Here is a 19,659-nt window from a genome sequence, read left to right on the forward strand (position 1 = left end):
GTATGTATATAATACTTATTTACTTACTTCAATAATAACGCTAATCCAATACATATATAAAAGAACCCTATTGTATAAGCGATAACCTGTATTATGTAGCGATTAAGTTATATCGATATCAATGTTGTGATATCGATGACCTTAAAAGAAGACAACGCTGATACGTTCTTCCTATCTGAAAAGCTTACAGCGACCAGACGTGCATTTGAGAAAAACATAAAAATATTAATCCATCCATTGTGAATTGATATTAAAGCTGAGAAAATAATAAACGATTATAACTCTTACAATATGTACATATTTAGAGGACAGAAAGAAAGAGAGGTAGAAAGAGAAAGAGCATAGGTTAGGCGCAGAAGCTAGAAAGTATTCTTTAGAGGCTATTCAAGCAGTGGTTTCACTTCATTTAAGTTTTTGAATAGATTCTTTTCGTTTTTTCTTTTTGACTTTTCAACCTTAAGATCGTGGCAAAGCTTTGAAATTGATAACTCATTTCACCTTCTCTAGTCTTGGGGCTGCAAGTGAGTTCAATGGCAAAAGATTTATGGGCAAGTTTGTCGCCCTTTTGTGATATCAACAAGAGTCGCCCCGTCATTGTGCCTTGGGCCTCGTAAAAATTTAAGTGGTTCCTTTTTGCTCGTTCGAGTGTTATTTTTACGAGCAAAAGGACCAAGTTAATAACCAAATTTGTCTCCCTCCCCCTCTTTGTGTAGTTGTAGTATTATCGTTCAACATAAAAACCATTGACAAGGTTATCCAACCGAAGCATGTAGCTCTTCATCTGCAATTTTAATCCAAAGAAACATTTCCATTACCAATTCAGCTCGGCTTGCATCTGTTTTAAGTGCATCAGAAACAGCAATTTGCCTAAACGATGAGATTACAACAACTGGAAACTGGGTAAGGCCAAAATACTGCTGATTGCCAAAGCAATTCGTCCGATTTTAACCCCCTTTTCATGCTGTCTGTGTTTACTCTCCTATTCTCTGTCACTTTGGCAAATCACAAAATTTCAGACTCTCAACGGTCTCTTCATTGCGGTAGATTCTTCACCGGTCATCGATTTGATGATGCTTTCCATTTCAATGCTCATCGAATGCTCGCAAAAACCTGTACAAACATTTGCCTTTTGCATACCTTTAGGGGCATGTTGTTAGGGTTGAATGCATAAAAATTCTCTTCAATAGCTCTGCATTTGTTTTATTTTGAGAAAAAAAATAAACAAAAGGATTTTACAACTCTTTTCACAAAACGCAAAATACACAAAAAAAAAAAAAAAAGTGCAACTTTGTGTAAGAAAATTTATGCAAGTTTTGTCATAAAAGTACACACACACACACACAGAAGAATATCTATGTACATAGAGTTTATTTGTTTTATCCATTTAATCTACTTTCAGTTTGACATACTAAGTTTAGTGCAACATGTTTTTTTTTCTTTATATTTTTACAACTTTTCTGTGCATATTCCTTTATGCTTCAATCCTTCTTTATGCACTTGCATAAGTTATTTTAGCAATCTCTTAAAAACACAAGTCAACTCTGCAGCAAATGGACACTTGTTTGTTTGTTTTTTTCTCAAAAAGGTCAAGGAGACCCTTTAAAGCGTTTGCTGAGATTTATTTGCTTTTATTTGTCAATGGTTTTATTGTTCATTAATTAAATATTGCAATCTGATCGATATTTAATTGCCGACAGTGTACCACCAAAAAAAATACCAAATACCCTGTAAAGGAAATTTTGTGACATTATGAGACGGTGACAAAAAAAATAACGAAATGTAGTAATAGAGAGCCAAATCTGTGAATCAATGCACTAACCTATCATGTAACTAATAGATAACAAGTAAAAACAAAACATAAATTTCAATTAGATTAATAGGTTTTAAAAACCTTGGATTAAAGGATTTGCTTTTCCAATATATTGTTATTTAAAGGGTACAAGAAAATTCGGCTAGCTAGAATTGAATTTCTTAAAGCCGTCAGCATTTATGTTCCTTTGCGTGATATATAGCTAGGCTATATAGCCTGACCCTAGCCTGTGCAGAATGTACATTTATCAAGGGTATACTTTTGGGGATAGCCATTTAAATTTTCACCATACACATACATAAAATGGCGGGCATTAAAATAAAAATGAACTGAAATGTAAAAGCCGTAAAACCAATTAAATTCTCATTGCAAACCAGCTGTAAAACACAAACAGAATCGAGGGAAATGCAATGAAGCGCGAGTTATAAACACACGCACACACACACACACACACTCAAATAAATAAATGCATTGAAATTTATTAAAAGCCCCGCAAAAATAATTGCAAAATTGTCTGTTTCAGCTGAAATAACTTGAATTTGAATGCAGCTGGCAACTAAATAGACGAAGTACGATGAGTGAGAATAGTAATAGTAGCAGCGATTCGGGTGAAACGGCAGAAGGAGCCAGCGCCGTGGCAGTATCCGAAAGTGGACCCGATTTTGATGCTCTACGTCAAGCCTGTCAAGCCCGACTCAATGCCAGCCAAATCTCAGGTGAGAGTAAATGATTTTCCTCACTCTGACTCGCTTTCCACGAAAATGTGCGTTGAATGTTTCCACTTGTTTTCTTTTTCTTTTTTTTTTTTTTTTTTTTGATGCCCAGATTCTGTGCCACATTGTGCGGGTACCTTTGATGATTGGCTTTGTTGGCCGGATACGGCCGCTGGCACTACTGCCTACGAACGGTGTCCGGACTTTATCACTGGCTTCGATCCACTGAGTAAGTAAAACACACAACTGAAGAGATAAAAAGCAGCGAGAAAATACACAAAGCAACTTCCACATCCGTTTTGACTCTGTATCTCTGTCTGGATATATCTGCATTTGACAAGAATAAAAGTTCGCTTTGCTTGTTGTTGTCTGCAGGATGTATATATGTATGTATGTATTTAAATAAATAAAGCCACACCCCTCTACGTACACACACCCAGAGAGAGCGAGCCACACACTCACTTGTTGCCCAGCGGAAATAATGTTTCTATATATTTAGAAATATCCATCGTAATGAAGCTTTTACTCTCTCCCTCTCTCTCACACATGCTAATTGGCTGAGTTCTTTACCTTTGATTTCATAACCTTATCCCCAATTTATGTAGCATACTTTCAGGCTGCTGATACTTCTTTTTTAATATTTATAACAAACACAGCCAATCAATTGGAAACATGTTGCAGGGGTGCACAACCAAAAAAAAAAGAAAAAGAGAAAATGTGGGAGTGTGGAATAAGCAAGCTTCTCCAGCAGACACACAAACACACATACGGATATCGCCATAAATATTCAAATTTTATCTGCAAGCCTTCCCTTTCTTTTATCTCTTCCTTCTATAGGGCCATGTAAATCGCAAGATATTAGCCAAGCTCAAAATCAAAGCAAAAAATCAATAAGTTAATAATTTACAGAGGACTAACATCGTATAGTAGAATTAGTAGTGCTGTTTTACTTAGTCAGAAGCTTTATATACATAGATTAATGGCTGATGCCAACTTTGCAATTCTTAAATTGACTAACTTTTTAAACTACTTATTGTCAATATTCATGTATTTACCTTTTTAGAATTGTAATCTCCATACAATCTAATATTATGTTTTTTTTTTTTACTTTTGTAAATTTATTTAATTTATGCATTTAGTTTGACAGCATCTATAATTAGTATATTTAAACAGAAAAAAAAATTTAACGGGAAATCTATTTAACTATTTAACTATAAAACAAATTAAACGCTTTTTGCCTATAAACATATATGGCAATTAATTTTCAATTACCAAGGGAGAGAGAGAGAGGCCACAAACACACATGCTCACACACATACACACAACTAATTGGGTCTGAAAGCCTCATGAATTAACCAAACAATTTTATTTTAATTTTAATGAACAACAATAACAACAACAACACTCAAACAATAATAAGGTATATTGCTCTCAGTCAATCAATTAATTATGCAAACCTCATGCAAAATATAAAAAAAAAAAAATTAACTCGAGCATTAAATTTATGAACAAAACGAAACGAAAATGGGGGTGGGCAAAAAATACCGTAAGAAAGAATTACATGTAAAGGTAAATTACCTTTTGGCTAGAATTCGAAATGTATACAAATATTATTGTAGAGCCAATTTATGGCATAAATCATTACAATTTGCATGCAAACCCTCAGAAACCGCACCCCAAACAAATGTTGTGCCCTCATCTCCACCTACCACCCGTAGGAGAGAAAAAGAAGAAAAAAAAGTTCAATGACTTTTGCAGCTATAACCAAATATGACAGCAGAATGTAAGAAGGAAGTAACCAAAATAAAAAAAGTCATAAGAGTACCATGAAGAAGGAGCTGGAGAAGAAAGGGGAGTTTTCGGAGTTCGAGTTCTACTTTCAGCTAGCCCAGGATAGTCGAGAGCGGAATGGTGATGGTTGGGGGACAACAACAAGATTATATGCTGGTTTTCTCCTCACTGTGGCTTCGCCATTAACTTTTATGGCACTTCCGGTCGACGGATGTGGCTGGTGTGTGTGTGTTTTTTTTTTCTCTCCGCTGCTTTTTGCCTTACTTATCTACCACAGAGAGAGCGTATACGTGATTTTCCTCCTGCGTGCCAAATGGCGATAAATGTTTGAATATAACTAAACGAAAAAAAAAAGAAGCGAAAAATGTAACCTCAAGCAAAATGAAATTCCTACACCAGAACAAAACATTCTTCAATTTGTGATATGAAAAATAAGTCAACCAAGTAAATATTCAACAATTGAATTGAATCTACACAATGGTGGACAAAGCAATAGGAATCAGGAAACTAGTAGTTGTTAAAGTTTCCTGTTACTAGTGCGAATTTTCGTCCTTAGAAAGAGGCGGATATTGGTGTTTGTAGTTTATTCTACTAAGTAATGGGAAACTATGTTATAACTATTTGCTTAAGAATTATTTTGTATACAATATCCAAGTCAAGACCTACTATTTTGACCAGCAGTGTATAGAAACATTTTAATGGCTTATTTTCTGCCTTATTTGACTAATTACCTCTCTTAATCAATACATTTCGATTCCAGGATATGCCCACAAGGAATGCGATCAGCATGGCGAATGGTTTAAACATCCTTTGACCAACAAAACCTGGTCGAACTATACAACCTGCGTTAATCTCGACGATTTAGAGGTAAATATGAATGGAAACAAATTAATTTCGGTAGTTAATTAATCCTCTTTCGCCAGTTTAAACACAATGTGAATCTGATCTATGAGATTGGCTATGGCATTTCATTGTTGGCCATTCTCCTGTCGTTGGCCATATTGGGTTATTTCAAGTAAGTTGAGCATGAAAAACCACTCAAAACGATTATTACCGACCACCAATAACCAGCATCCATGCTGCTGCTGATGCTGCAGCTGTGAGAGTGGCGCCAAAAAAGTGACTTTTATTTGTTAAACAAATGCGCTTAATCAAGCAATACACACAAAGAGTCTCGCACTTACCCCTGAAGGGGGTAGCTAGGTAGGTAGGAAATGAGAAAAATACAGTTTTCTTTTTAGCTCACATCTCTGGCATTTAGACGGCTCTGGCAGGATATCGATTAATTTCCCCGAGTATCTGCACTGCAATTAGTTTGTACAGTTTGTTTGTATAAAGAGCGAGAGAGGAGATACATACATACATACATACATCTCTATATATATATCTAGGAAAAGTGTTTTGTAAAAGGCAAATAAAATATTTGCCAGAGGGTCGGAGACGTGTGAGAATTTCATGATAATTAAAACTTTAATCACAATGCAATGTGACCAAATGTAGAGGAATTTTAATTAAATATATATATCAGAGGGGGTAGAAAAAAGGTTGCAGAACGACGAGAAAAGTTTCAAACTGTAAATTAAATTTAAAATAAATTCAATTTTCCTTATATTCAATCGATATGGAAATCAGCAAGAAGATTCTGCTGAAAACAGTTTGCTGGGATATGAAATGAACTTTAACATCTCTATGTCTCTCGCTCTGTCTATCTGTATCTCGCTGTCTCTTTCTCTGATTGTCATCGTGCAAGAATGCAAAATTAATGTCAATATTTGTAGAAACCCCAAAGAACCAAACTAACTTCCGATGTGCTGATAGTTGAATACACTTTGAAAATGGTTTTGGTCTATTGCAAATTTTTTAAAATTTATATTTAAGTAAATTTCAAATACTTGTCAACAACTTGTCAAATCGATTTTGTAAAAATCACTTAAAATGCATTCAATTTAATGTCTACTCGTTCTTGGGAGTTTTTTAGGATAGCCATAATACCTTTTGCAAGTGTATATAAAGCAAATAAAAAAGACAGACAATAAACAAATGCTCTAGAAATTGCAAATATTCGAAACTTTATTGCTCAATACGAGAAGCGTTCAGTCTATTAAACGTTTATAGTCAAATTACTCGCATTTCAATGGTCCTAGATCTCGTAATCAATTTCTTAAACGAAATTGAAATTGCCGATAACTTAAATTTAAACATAACACAGGATTATATTTTGAAGCAAAATACATTGCTTCATTTCAGTTTTTTTTTTAAGATTAAAAGACAAAAATATATTCAAAATTTATACTTAAATATTGTATTATTCAAATGATTTAAATGTAATTTTACTCTTTTATGCCCTTGCGGAATGTTTAAAACAATTCCTCAAATATTTTTAGAAAAAAAGACCTTTAGGACCCCTTAAAGTTCATACATATTCAAATTATTAATCAGCATAAGGAAAACTTGGTATTGAAGGTGTTTATTAAAAAGGATGGATAAAGTATTAAAGTTTGGTGAAAAGAAGAAAATGTCCTTTAGTTTTTATATACAAACTAACATAGACGGATCAAGGACTGTGAAATCGGATATTCAAAAATTGTGTTAGTAATGTTTGGTCTATGCACAGGCTAGTTCAAAACTTCTTCATATGTTCAAAAACCGGACTTTTTGGCCTGCTTATTGCATTCTTTTCAGAGCAAATTTACGTTTTGAAGCGTATCATCAAGTTTTGTTATGATATAACATACATATGTAAGTATATATGTAGGTGCAGTTCTTGGAAAAAAAAAACAGGCAAACAGATTAAAACATATAAGCTAAAGTAATCCAGGAGCTTAATAGAAAAAGATATATTTTTTTAGTAAATGAGGAGAAAATTAAGCAGATTAGCAACAAGGGACGTAAAAAGGAGCATGCAATCACAGTTAGTAGAACTTCCACTTAGAGTTAAAAGGATGTCTAGATGTTGTTAAAAAACCTTTTTGTGTCAAGACACAAAAAAAATTTGGCTTTTGAGTTGTTTCCGCCAAGTTTTAATATGTTGGGACATATAAAACTCCAGAAAAATGGAATTTTTAATCTGTTTTATTAGAACTATTTTAATTAAGTCATCACTTTGTGTATATATTTTTCTAATTTCAGATCATTGAAATGTGCCCGCATCACATTGCATATGAATTTATTTGCCTCATTTGCGGCAAACAATTCGCTTTGGCTAATTTGGTATTCCCTGGTCATGCCCAATACAGAGCTATTGCACCATAGTCCGGTAGGCAAACACAAACACAATTTCAGTTAGTTAGTTGACAGATAAACCTAATCGATCCCCCCCCACACACTTTCTCTGTCTCTCTCTCTCTCTCTGTCGCCAGATGCGTTGTGTGGCGTTGCATATTACGTTGCACTATTTTCTGCTCTCAAACTATTCGTGGATGTTGTGCGAGGGTTTCTATCTGCATACGGTGTTGGTGGCGGCATTCATATCGGAGAAGAAACTGGTCAAATGGCTAATAGCCTTTGGTTGGGGCTCACCGGCCATTGTCATATCGGTGTATAGTCTGGCCCGTGGCTTGGGTGGCACCATCGAACAGAATATGCAGTAAGTGAATCGAGACGACAAGCTTATTTGCAATTCATATTCATTCAACGATGTCCACGTTCTACCATCCGTTAGCTGTTGGATGAATCCCACCGATTATGACAACATTCTGGTCGTTCCTGTCTGCATTTCGATGTTCCTCAATCTGTTGTTCCTTTGCAATATTGTACGTGTGGTACTGTTAAAGTTGAATGCTCCGGCCAGTATACAAGGCAGCTGTGGACCATCACGGACAATCCTGCAGGCATTTCGGTGAGTTTCATTTGGTTATTTCTTTTTTTGTCCAGTTTTTCCTCTCTCTTCCTCTCTTCAAAGCAAATTCAATATAACAATAAACTCAAACTGAAAGTGAAACTGAAAGGAAGAAAAACCAGACCCTCGGGGGCGTATGCGTAATTATATTTTATGCCTTTGCCTTTTGTTTATTCGTTTGGCACTTGAAAGTTTTAGCCTTAATTTTACATTTTAAATTACGCATACGCCGCGTTGACTTGCATTTTAAGTATGATTACAATCCCATCTAACTCCCCCATTACCCCTCCCCACCACGCCCCGCTCTTTTCTCACTCGCTATCGCTCTCTCTCTCACTCTCTCTCTTTATCTTAGTGCCACATTGCTGTTGGTGCCGCTGCTTGGCCTTCAGTATATTGTTACACCATTTCGTCCTGCGCCCGGACATCCCTGGGAGAATACATACGAAATCATTTCAGCTTTTACGGCCTCGTTTCAAGTAAGTAAAATGTTTTGTAAACCCAAAAACACAAAAACAGAAAAAAAGAAAAAAAAAAAAAAATAAAATAAAATAAAGTTATGTTTTTAGTTTATGCTTCGTGCTTGCTCGTTTTTGTGGCAACAATTTTTTGTTGTGTTTAAAGCGATTTAAAACTCCCTCGTTGGAGCTTTCCTGCTTTGGTTTATTAGCCAGCAAAATAGCATATTAAAATTTCTGACATTTTTCCATTTCATTTTTTTTTTGTTTTTTTTGTTGCCCCATATTTATTTAGCTCCCACTGGCTGCATAGCTCATTAAAATCAATAAGCCATTGCGGCATGCAGCATATATGTATGTATGTAGACATGCGGCATGTGGCATCGGTATTTTTGTTGCTGGGCAAACATATTAAATTGCTCAATCCTACACACACACACACGCACCCACGCACCCCCACACACACACACACAACAAAACACACTAACTGTTTTGGATAAATCAGCGTTTGGTGTATTAAACTTTAAATCAAAATCAAGAGCCAGATAAACGAATTCCATATAAATCATATATAAAAACAATTCAAGCTTAACCCCTCAATGGTGCTTAAAATACACTTAGAGAAATTGAGTTTCGCGATGGTGTGTCGAAGGTCATAAAAACGATATGCATAATTCAAAGTGAACAGAATAATAAAAATAATCATTCCAAACACAAAAATTACATGATTTCTCAATAATAATGGAAGATTTCTATTTGAAATGCAAAAAGGATGCGAGGTTAAGCACCGTGATAAGTTAAAAAACAGTAAATAAAATGAATTCAACTTTTATTTATTTATTTAGGAGAAAAAACACGATTTAAAAATTATGCGAAGTTAGGTGAGAAGTGAGCACTAAGATTTTAGCTTGACGCAAAGTGTTTACATCAGGGCAAATGCTTGTTAGTCAATAACGATAATGATGATTGCCTTATCCACTTTTTTTTTAAGTGGTCTATTCTTAGATTCCCCTTAATAATATATGTATATGGGTTCTTTAAGTTTTAACTTCTTTTTACAAGAAAAATGAATTTCATAAGCACATAGGCAAAATAACTAATTCCAGTTTGAAAATTAATTGCTGTACCTCTCAAGAGCTTACAATTTAGAAAAGTGTTGGTAACCGCCAAAAAAAGGATGCCAGCTTGAATCAAACAGTATTAAAAAATGCTACTTGAGTTGAAACATTGAATTAAACACAAAAAAAAATATTAAAAAACTAACAGAACAGTACTTAATTTACTAATATTTAAGTCAAGTTTAAGTTCACAAAAGACAGATTAAATGATCGCATAACTACTTTATCTTTAAATTCTTTAAATATTATTTCAATTAATTTACTTTAGAATAATTTTATAAATTTAGAAAATATTTCGTGTAAAGAATGCAAAAAATGTTGAGTGACTCTTAGGGTTAATTTGCATTAAAAGATAAACGTTATGTTAGTTACTCATAGAAGAGCTAAATTAGTCTCAATAATTCAATGATAATGAATTAAATTGTTCCGTTATAGGGTATTGGAAAACAGTGACATGCCAGTTTGAAGTGAAGTTAAAGATTTTGTAATCAAAATTGAAATTCGTTTGATAGCCACAATTATTCCTTTTGCAATATCTGACTGCATCTGATGCCCTGGGTTAACCTCGTTTCAAGGGCAATCATATTGTAAATGCAAAGCTCATCAGCCATCATCATATGCGATTGACTGTCTGCTTAACATGAAAGGTCCTTCGGATCCAGTGGGAGTGGTGGCTAAGCTGCAGTTGACAAGCGTATATAGAAATATTGTTACCGTTACATTTGCCTGCGCTACCATGACTCTGACAAAAGCAGAAAACCGTAAAATCCTTTTTGCTTTCATTCTTCTGTTTGAGAGATTTGTTTTCTTAAAGCCAGTTGACAGTCAAAAAGAAAAACTTTTTCCGGTTTGCTTTGTTATTGTTCTTATGCCCGTTGTTGATGTTTTTGTTTTGTTTTGTTTTTTTACAAATTGCAAAGTTTACTGCATATAATTTAGGATTTTCCTGAAGATTTTTGGCGCTCAACTTTGCCAAGTGCCATAAAAGTATATAAAATTGCATTAAGCTTGGCTTCTTCTTACACACACACACAAAGGACAAGAGACAGAGAGAGAGAGAGAGACAGAGAACAAAAGCTGCTTAGTATTATATGCAGTCAGGAGCGGAACTAGCCAATTGGCGGTTCGGATACTATTTAGTTCTTACAAAGAAATTTGTAGAATTGAAATAGGAAAACTATTTTAAGTTTTTGATAGCTTTGCTAAGATATAGGTCATTCGTTTTTGTATGCTTCTGATAAGTACCCATAGCAAATCTCTCAAGGATTTTGTAAGTGCCCCTCAGATCCGTAATAACGATATATGTACATATGTATGTAATGTATAGTGATAGTAGACTGTATATAAAGGAACAGTTTACTAGATATCAAATTAAGAGAGGAAAATAAGAAGACTATATAAAACATATTATAAAAGTAAATAAAAGATTGTACGATTACAACTTCGATTACTCAAAAGAGTTAAAAATAAATTGCACTCCTTTAGATAACATATTTACCTACTCGTTTTCCACTAACTAGATAAGTTGTTTTAGTTTCCTCAACTATTTTCTCCACCTCAATCCATCCCTGCAGTAAAAAGTTTGTGTATTTGTTGGTTGGTGCCAAGAACAATCACAACAAAAACAATTAAATTGAGACCCAAAACCATTTTCGTAGCAACATTTAAATAAAATTAAATTCTGAAACTTGTCTATAGACAGCTGTCATTCATAATATATGTATGTACATAGAAGAAATAAGGGTGAACTTGATTTTATTTTACAGTTTGTCATTTACTTTGCTAATTGGTTTTACCAACAGTTTCACTTTTCTGGCCATTTCATAGTTTTTTTTTTTGCTTTATTTTGTTTTTGTTTTATGATTTATTTGAGTTGGCTTTTAATTCTAGTAAAATAATTAGCATGTCGTTTTTGACAAGCTTCGGAATTATGGCAATTATAAAAGATGCCCAGAGATAAAACAGAGAATGAATGAAAGCGAGCAACACTAACAACAACAACAACAACAACAACTAGCAACGGCAGCAACTCTTCTCTAATGCTCTTAGCAGCTAAAAAGATGTCCGCCCCTTCCCCCCATTTTGACTAACACCCGCTGACTAATAACTGTTGCCAGTAAAATGCGGAGAAAATAAGCTCACAGCGGTTGCTCACAGCAGCATCCGTACGGGATTAAACTAGGGCCCAAAACGGAATAGCACTTTACTTCGGACATGACGAATAGCTTATGCACTAGCTTAAGCATGCCACATACATAATGACAGGGAATCCAAAATTAGTTATTAAGTTGTGGCCTTAGGACTTATAATCACCATAAATTTGGCAGATGTTAAGCTAGTTAAAGAATCAACAAGGACTTTCAAGCAGTTAAGAACTACAGGAATTTCTCTCTTCTTCTGTTTTGCGTAGTCGAATCTTATTTTATAATTGACTTCATAATTAGGCCTTCTTTTATCATGTGACTAAGACACTTTTCACACTTTTTTTAGTGCAAAGACAAGTATATTTTCGTACTTAATTGCTTCTACTTTTAATGGTTTTTTTTTTTTGCTTCGTATAACTGAAATTCGAGTTCTAAGAGCGATTCAATAACGACTACAAGTAACATTTTGGTAACCCCGATGAGATGTTAATTAACATTTTGGTGACCCCCACGTAATAGTGTTTAACAGATGTTAAAAGATCAAAGCCCAAGTTTACCTTAATATATATCCGCGACAGTCGACCTTGATTAGTAAAGTTAAAGTCTGCATTCTGAAATAACCGAGCTTTGACTTATCCATTTTTCCCACATTACCGCGAAAAGGTTCTATTGCACTTAATTAAATTTCAAAAACAAAAAAAGAAATCCAGAAAATAATCAAGTCAAAGGTCTCAATTTTAAAAGAGCTTTAACTGTTAGGGTTTTTTTTCAAAGACTTATTTATTGTTGGCTTATCACGTCTGCGTCAACCAAAGTCATATATTAGAGCCGTTCAAGTCTTTAGTCATTTATCAGATAACAGCTCGATAACAGCAGGAATATGCCCGTTTCATGGGCAAGGGTATTAAAGAGAATATATTATAACAAAAGCCACACAAAACGGAATGAATGCAAGCGAAGGGAATGAGAAATGAGGAGAGAAAAAAAGCTTGATAAATTCTAACCGTAAAAAGGGCAACAATGTAAATCCAATGTGAAGGCAAATGTTGCATACACCCACACAAACACAACACAAAATAACATGAATATGAAACAAGTTCCTTATCTAAGATAGCGCCTAGCAAAATACCAAAAAAACCATCAACAGCTCAGCACTACCTCAAGCTAGAGAAAAAATAGAAATACCAAAACCATCAATCCAACTGAAGTTTTGTGAATGAACTGCGACAGCAGCTGATTGGCAATCAAATGAAGCCCTTTCCTTTACAACACGACACGAAGAAAATCCTGTCACGTACACAGAAGAACTATATACATTAAATATTTACATATATATAAATGGGAGCTAGAAATCGGTCGTCAGCCAGTTGGTAGCCAGAAACAAAAAAAAGAACAAAATGAAGAAAAAAAAAAAAGATGGAAAAGACAAATGGGCAAAAGCCTGTGTTGGTTGTTATTACAATTGACTATGCTTGAAGTGGCCAGTTGGCAAAAGGAAATTATAGAAATTTTCCACAACAAAATAAGCAGTAGGACACAAGAATACCCCGTAATCTAGAATATGCTTGATGTTAAGCTTTAGATATTCTGATACTTTGCAGGCAACTTATCAAACAACTATAGAACAAAGCTTCCATTGGACTACTGCTGCAATAGGAACATAGGAATTAACATCATTAGAAATATTTCCAAAAAGGAAAGAACTTAAATTAGTTTTGCCATCCTCTGTTTTTGGGTTTCACTTTGTCTATTATACCCATTGTAGTGTCTTTACAGGTTGTGCAATAAGCAACAAAAAATAAAAGAGAAATATCATAACAAAATTGTATTACAAGTTTGGCTCCTTCTGTTTATGCTGTATTTATTTTTTTCTTCTTTTTTTCTCGTTACAGGGTCTGTGTGTGGCCACGTTGTTCTGTTTCTTCAATGGTGAGGTTATTGCCCAAGTGAAACGCAAATGGCGTATGCTTTGCTTCAGCAATAGGCCAAGGACAAACTCCTATACAGCCACTCAGGTCTCGGTAAGATTTATTGTATATTGTGTGAGCTGCACTAGCTTTCTTTTTGCTTGCTTGCTAATATTATTTATTATATTTTTTTTTTTTTTTTGGGTTACGGCGCGTATGAGTAACATAACACTCACTCCAATTGCTCACTCACTTTCACTCACTCTCACACTCAATCACTGACCCACTCACGCACTTACTCACCCATGAATTGGTCGAAAAAGAAATAAAAATTAATGAAACAAAATTATAACACAGCCAGCGCACCGTTTGCCAAAAACCTGCCAACCACCATGATAGCAAATTCTCAGTTCTTTTGATTGTAGTTTGTACGCTGCGGACCACCAATGCCGGGTGAGGAGAAAGTATGACTAAAGGATATGGGCAAGGGCAAGGGCCAGGGCAAAAGACGTGCATCCTCAGGACCACAGCAGCAGCAGCAGCAACACTACCAACAACAACAACAGCAGCAGCAGCAACAAACCATTACACAGCAAAGAGGACGCAGTCAAAGTTTGTCGACATCGGCAACATCCCGTTCCTTGAGTCTTATCGATGGCTGGCGCAACAAAATGCATTTCCTGCCCACTCGACGACAAACCATTGACCATTCACGCCAACGGCAACCTCTTATGGAGGACAGGCAACAGGGTCCACAGGGCCAGCAATTGCCAAGTGTTGGTTCTGTTGCTGCTGCTGCTGCTGTTGCTCTTACTGCTACTGCTGATGACGACGACAACAACAGCAACAACAGTAACAGCAGCAACATCAAGCCAACGACTTTAATGACCACCATAAAAGAGGATTTTACAGAAATCACCACAACCAGCAGCAGCACTCGAGCTGAAATATCTGAAAGTCAGTGTGGCCTGGGCAATGTCATTGTTAGCTTGGATAATTCCAATTCATCCGACCAGCAACATATTGCCGATGAGGCTTTATAAATCTCAATAGCCAATAAGTGAAGAAAGTGAAACCAAAACTAAAGTCAAAATCAAAGCACCCGCCCCACCAGCATTATCAACAACAAAAAATAAAATATTTAAAATATAAAATCAATTTCCTCTACCCTTGCAGTCGTTTAATGCCACAAAACTATCTAATTGTTTTTATTTTCGCCATGTGATAAATAAGTTTTATCTATAAACTATATACAGGAAAATTAAATAACAATTAATTTTTCTTTTTCTCTAAGATAAAGTGGTTTATTCTGGATAATCATACTAACTATAACTATATAAGTATATAATGTTTTATTTTGTAAGAAACTTTAAAAATTCACTGGACCACAGACTAAATACATATGTATCTAATTACTTTTTTCCTAAATACTTTTCCTCTGCAAGGGTTAAGAGTGAAATTTTAGATGTTATAAGTAGAGCTAACTTTTTTTTCATTTATATTTATATTTATGTATATGTACCTCAACAAAATGTGTTAAGTTTTCTATTTAAATTTTAGTTTTTAAAAATGTTTTTCATCACTAGAATTTATGTGGATATCAAATATCATTCTTATCATTGTTGTTTGTCGTTAAGTGTCTATAAGAAGAGATCAAATGCAAGCTGAGCTTTCCCCCCAACAAAAAAAAAAAAAAACAATTTATACATATACAACAAAAAAAATGCTTTTTCTAGATCAATGTGAAACAAAAAAAAAAACAAACGAAAATTGAATTTTGTGTGTGAAAAATAAATCTATATACCAACCATTCTATGTATATACATGCATATGTATGTGTGTATATATCTATGTATATGTAACATTTTACTGTGTTGTTAATTAGTCAACTTTTCTGTTTTGTTTTCCTTTTGTGGAGCGTTTATTTAATGATTTTTGTTTTTTTTTTTTTTTTGAATGAACAAAGCGCTTCGCGTGCCTCGTGCCTCACATTTTTCTACATAATGAATGCCATTTTTGAAGTGAGCCAGAGAAGTGACACTTCAGAGTGTATGTATGCGGCAAGCAACAGAAACACCCTCAGTCCCATAGTAAGTGGCAATTTATTGCATGAAAATTAACTAAGCAAACTATTTGGGTTAGTTACAACCATAATATTAAAGAGGAATTCGAGGGAACCTTTTAGTACAATGAAAAACCAGTTTGATCTTCTTTTTTGTTAAAACATATCAGCAAAGTCCATAAGTCATATGGATTGACAAGATAAACACTTGAACATCTTATTATAAATACACAGTTCCATAACGCGAATGTCTTCTATATTTGGTTTATATAGCAAATTTTGCACTCATTTATTTTTGGCAATTTTATATTTACTTCTTTCCCAATGACATAGATTCTTTCTCAGACATCTTTTCATTTTATTTAGTCTACACTTGGATATGAGTACTTTAAAAAAAGATTTCCCGATTTCAAATACTTTGTTCTTCAAGAATATAACCTCATGCTATAATGGTAGAATAATATTTCAAAGCAAATAATTCATTTATTTGCAATTTAAGGTATTGACTTTTGTCACTCTGTGCAGTTTGTAAAGCGAAATGGTTGAATCCACTTGTGGCACTTGGCTAATTTTGTTACAGAACAAGAGTAACCACAACAACGACAAAAACCGCCAACGGACAACAAATGGAGACCAATAAATGGCAAAATGTTGTCAACATTCTGTTGACATTTACTATATACAATATGTATGGTGGAATTGTCCATGCCACATTTCCCACTCTCTCTCTCACCCTCTGTCTCATGCAGGACCTGCCTCTTTTTGATGTGGCTTTAATGGCATTTACATCGCAGTTCAGTGTGAATGAGTACGAGTGTAGAGCAAAAGTAGTGCAAATAGATACTTCCTCCTAGGATGTAACTCTCAAAAACTTTGTTCATCAAACCAGTCTGATGAGTTGCTTAATTAAGTGTGGCTGAGAGTGGAGAAGCAATTTACGTGTACTACCCAAGTCCTGACGCCATCCTCTATGCCTCTTCACATTCTCTCTGTCTCTTTACTTACCCGCCCATTAAATGGGGAATGCATTTTGCAGCAAAAACAGAAGATGAAAAAGCAGCCAGCATTCATTCATATGAGTTTGAAAAGATGTAAGCTCTTAACTACCTACAAAAGAACTCTGTACTTAGAACTTCAGCATGGAAGAATATGAATTCTTTGCTATTTATAGCAGCATGGGCGTAGTCCAATATAAATTGTGTAGGAAAATATACAGTGAAAATAAGTTAAGTTATGCAACAAGGATTGACTTTTTTCCCAGACTAGATGATCAATTGTTCATATTTTGACCCGTTATGCACTCAAATTAGGCCGAATTTTGTATGTTCGAGTTGACCTATTGGTAAAATGTTGGCTAATGTAATGCGTATATTCAAAACAAACTTCAATTCGAAACCCAGCACAAATAGCTTCAAAACTGAGAGAACACTTTGCATAGAAACAGACAGACTATCCTTTTGTTGACTACGCCTCTGATTACAACAAATTTCTTCAACTTGAATGTCAAAGAGTTTTTCCAACACAAAAGACCAAAAAGATGGCAAGAAAAAAAATTAATTGAAATTTCATTTATTTTTTGTTGTTGTTTATTTAAAGTTTAAAAAAAATAATAAAATATAAAAAAAAAAAAAGTTTCAAACAAATTTCCAGTTGACCTACTAGAAAGTCATAAAGTGCAATTTAAAAAATAAACAAGAAGCAAAAAAAGCACATTTTAATGCATAGACATGGGCTAGAAAAAGGACTAAGTATGGTAGAGATAGGAAAATCACTGTTTGTATATGTATGTGTCAAAATGGGCGTGTGTGTGTGTGTAGGTGTTGAGTTTAATTAAAAAATTGAGTGTTGATAGAAAGAGTGTAAATGAAAGTTAGCCGAGAGTTTGCTGTTGATGTCGCTCCACAAAAATTTGCATAATAAACTCAATTAAAAGTTGGTTTGGGGTTGAAAACTGATGCCAAGTGCACCCTGTATTCCTGTATTCGCCCCCTCATTCATCTATTGCTGTGTTTTATCCTTGAGCAACAATTGCATACGTTGACCAACCAGACCCAAAGGTTTCCGGGGCACTAAATGGCAAGTGGATTGTCTGCGAAAACAAAAATTAATATCAGATTTAAATTACATTTCAGTTCGAGTGTGGTTAATTAAAGTTAATTACTAACTGATGAAGATTTGTTAGAAAATTTAAGTAACCTTATCAATGAGTTTCATTGTCAAGTAGGTAAATACCTTGAGCATTAGTTTCAATGGGGAAATCTGTCTTCGGATTTTATTTGAAAACTCGCCAATAAATAATTGACTGTGGGACAAAAATCTTCAAAATTTAATTTTCTTAGACATTTCTGTTCTTGCAGGAAAAACAAATCTTTTGAAAATTATTCTTTCAACGCAATTGAATCCCTAAATAGGCCACATATGTATTGTAATATTTTTCTTTTTAGGCATCATTTCTAGAACATGTGGAAAGAAATTTTCTGATGCTGTCTTTCTGCGCAATTTGTGGTATAATATAATATTATATACTACCGATGACATCATAAAAAAGACAGGAAATTTATATAGAAGAATTCCTTTCTTACACTAAAACTTATACACTTTGACTCTATTCAATAAATGAGTAGACAATCTAGTATATGTAAGAAATATCGTAAATCGTCCAAAATGATATATATAATTTCCCATATTGCTAATAAAGACAACTTATAATTATCAAGGAAGGCAGGAAGTCTTAGGTACTGCTTTCTCCCCCTTAATGTCTTTAAGAAATCTGCAACAAACAACAAAAATATATACACATATAAGAAATTTAGTTTAACTTACTTGTAGATGATTTTCTCGCGATCTGCCCAGGGCCAAGAACGCTCCAGTTTATCCAATTTGAAAAGCAGCTAATGGGGAGAAAAAGAGATGGAGAGAGAGAGAGAGACAGAGAGTGGAAGAAAGGAGAGATTCTAAAGCTGTTGTTGCTGCTGCCGCTTACACCTGCTGATTGACTTTACCTTTTGTGTTTGTAACTCAGCCATAGGGTTGCCCTGAGGTGTAGGTGTTGGCGTGGGTGTAGCAGGTCGAATTGCTGGCTTCTCATAAGATTCCTGGTGCTTGTACTGCTGTTGCCTTTTCAACTCGTTGTCCTCCTCCTCCTCCTTGGCCTCATCACCATCATCATCATTATCATTTTCATCATCATTATTATCATCGTTTATACGCAACTTTGGCGCATTGCGCAGATTCCAGGTATAAGTGGTGCTCAAAAAATCGCTGTCAGTTGAGGAATTGTCGGTATCGGTGTCGGTTTCGTTCTCCTCATCTGCTTGAGATGATGCTGCAGGCAGCTTTAGAAAATAAACCGCCTTAGCGTCGTCTTCATCCTCATCCTCATCCTCCTCATCATCCACATCATCGTTAGACTCATCACTTGGCTCATTTGTCGCGTAATTGGCTTCCGATGCATAATCCGATTCCGGTGTGACATCCTTCACTAGCAGCTTTGATTGCTCCACCTCATTCACTTTATTCTCAATGTCAGTGTCAGTGTCACTTTCTGATTCATCATCCACCAGGTCATGCTTCGCCTCATGCTCCTCATCCTCCTCCTCCTCCTCCTCTTCTTCTTCTTTAATCAATTCATAGTCAAGAGCATCTTCATCATAAGAAAACTTTCGTTGCACATTCTCATAGTTCTGTGACACTGTGGCCAATGTTGAGGCTAGAATTTTTGGTATTTCCGCTATGGCTGATAACTTACATTGCATCTCCCATAGACTCAACTCAATGGAGTTGGCCATAAGGCGACCTAAAAATGGTTTTCAACTTGA

General features: G+C 34.9%; 2 protein-coding genes across 2 annotated transcripts in view; one reads left to right on the forward strand and one right to left on the reverse strand.

Moving 5' to 3' along the window:
• The window catches only part of Dh31-R (Diuretic hormone 31 Receptor), a 45,375-nt gene extending 29,828 nt beyond the window's left edge, over positions 1 to 15,547 (forward strand). The window contains 10 exon segments of the mRNA XM_068289074.1: positions 2,334 to 2,526; positions 2,636 to 2,752; positions 5,075 to 5,181; positions 5,238 to 5,329; positions 7,444 to 7,570; positions 7,674 to 7,900; positions 7,976 to 8,152; positions 8,508 to 8,631; positions 13,765 to 13,893; positions 14,205 to 15,547. Of these exon segments, the coding sequence (XP_068145175.1) occupies positions 2,385 to 2,526; positions 2,636 to 2,752; positions 5,075 to 5,181; positions 5,238 to 5,329; positions 7,444 to 7,570; positions 7,674 to 7,900; positions 7,976 to 8,152; positions 8,508 to 8,631; positions 13,765 to 13,893; positions 14,205 to 14,822 (1,860 nt within the window). The 5' untranslated portion in view covers positions 2,334 to 2,384 and the 3' untranslated portion in view covers positions 14,823 to 15,547.
• Positions 15,548 to 17,645: 2,098 nt separating this feature from the next.
• Positions 17,646 to 19,629, reverse strand: LOC137577986 (aspartic and glutamic acid-rich protein). Its single transcript, XM_068291587.1, has 4 exons — positions 19,590 to 19,629; positions 18,844 to 19,532; positions 18,665 to 18,732; positions 17,646 to 17,930 (listed from the first exon to the last, which is right to left on the reverse strand). Exons 1-4 carry the CDS (start codon positions 19,627 to 19,629, stop codon positions 17,840 to 17,842), a joined length of 888 nt encoding a protein of 295 aa, XP_068147688.1. The 3' UTR covers positions 17,646 to 17,839.
• Between the last annotated feature and the right edge of the window lie 30 nt (positions 19,630 to 19,659).

Source organism: Drosophila tropicalis, unplaced genomic scaffold (genome assembly GCF_018151085.1).
Source record: "Drosophila tropicalis isolate 14030-0801.00 unplaced genomic scaffold, ASM1815108v1 contig_593, whole genome shotgun sequence".
Classification (NCBI taxonomy): Eukaryota; Metazoa; Arthropoda; class Insecta; order Diptera; family Drosophilidae; genus Drosophila; species Drosophila tropicalis.

Excerpts from the sequence above, each read along its gene's own strand:
- LOC137577986 (XM_068291587.1), bottom strand. The coding sequence starts at position 19,629 with ATGGCCAACTCCATTGAGTTGAGTCTATGGGAGATGCAAT. Across the intron at positions 19,533-19,589 it reads GAGTCTATGGGAGATGCAAT|TGTCACAGAACTATGAGAAT; the intron begins GTAAGTTATCAG and ends CATTGGCCACAG. Across the intron at positions 17,931-18,664 it reads CGCGAGAAAATCATCTACAA|ACAATCCACTTGCCATTTAG; the intron begins GTAAGTTAAACT and ends TTGTTTTCGCAG.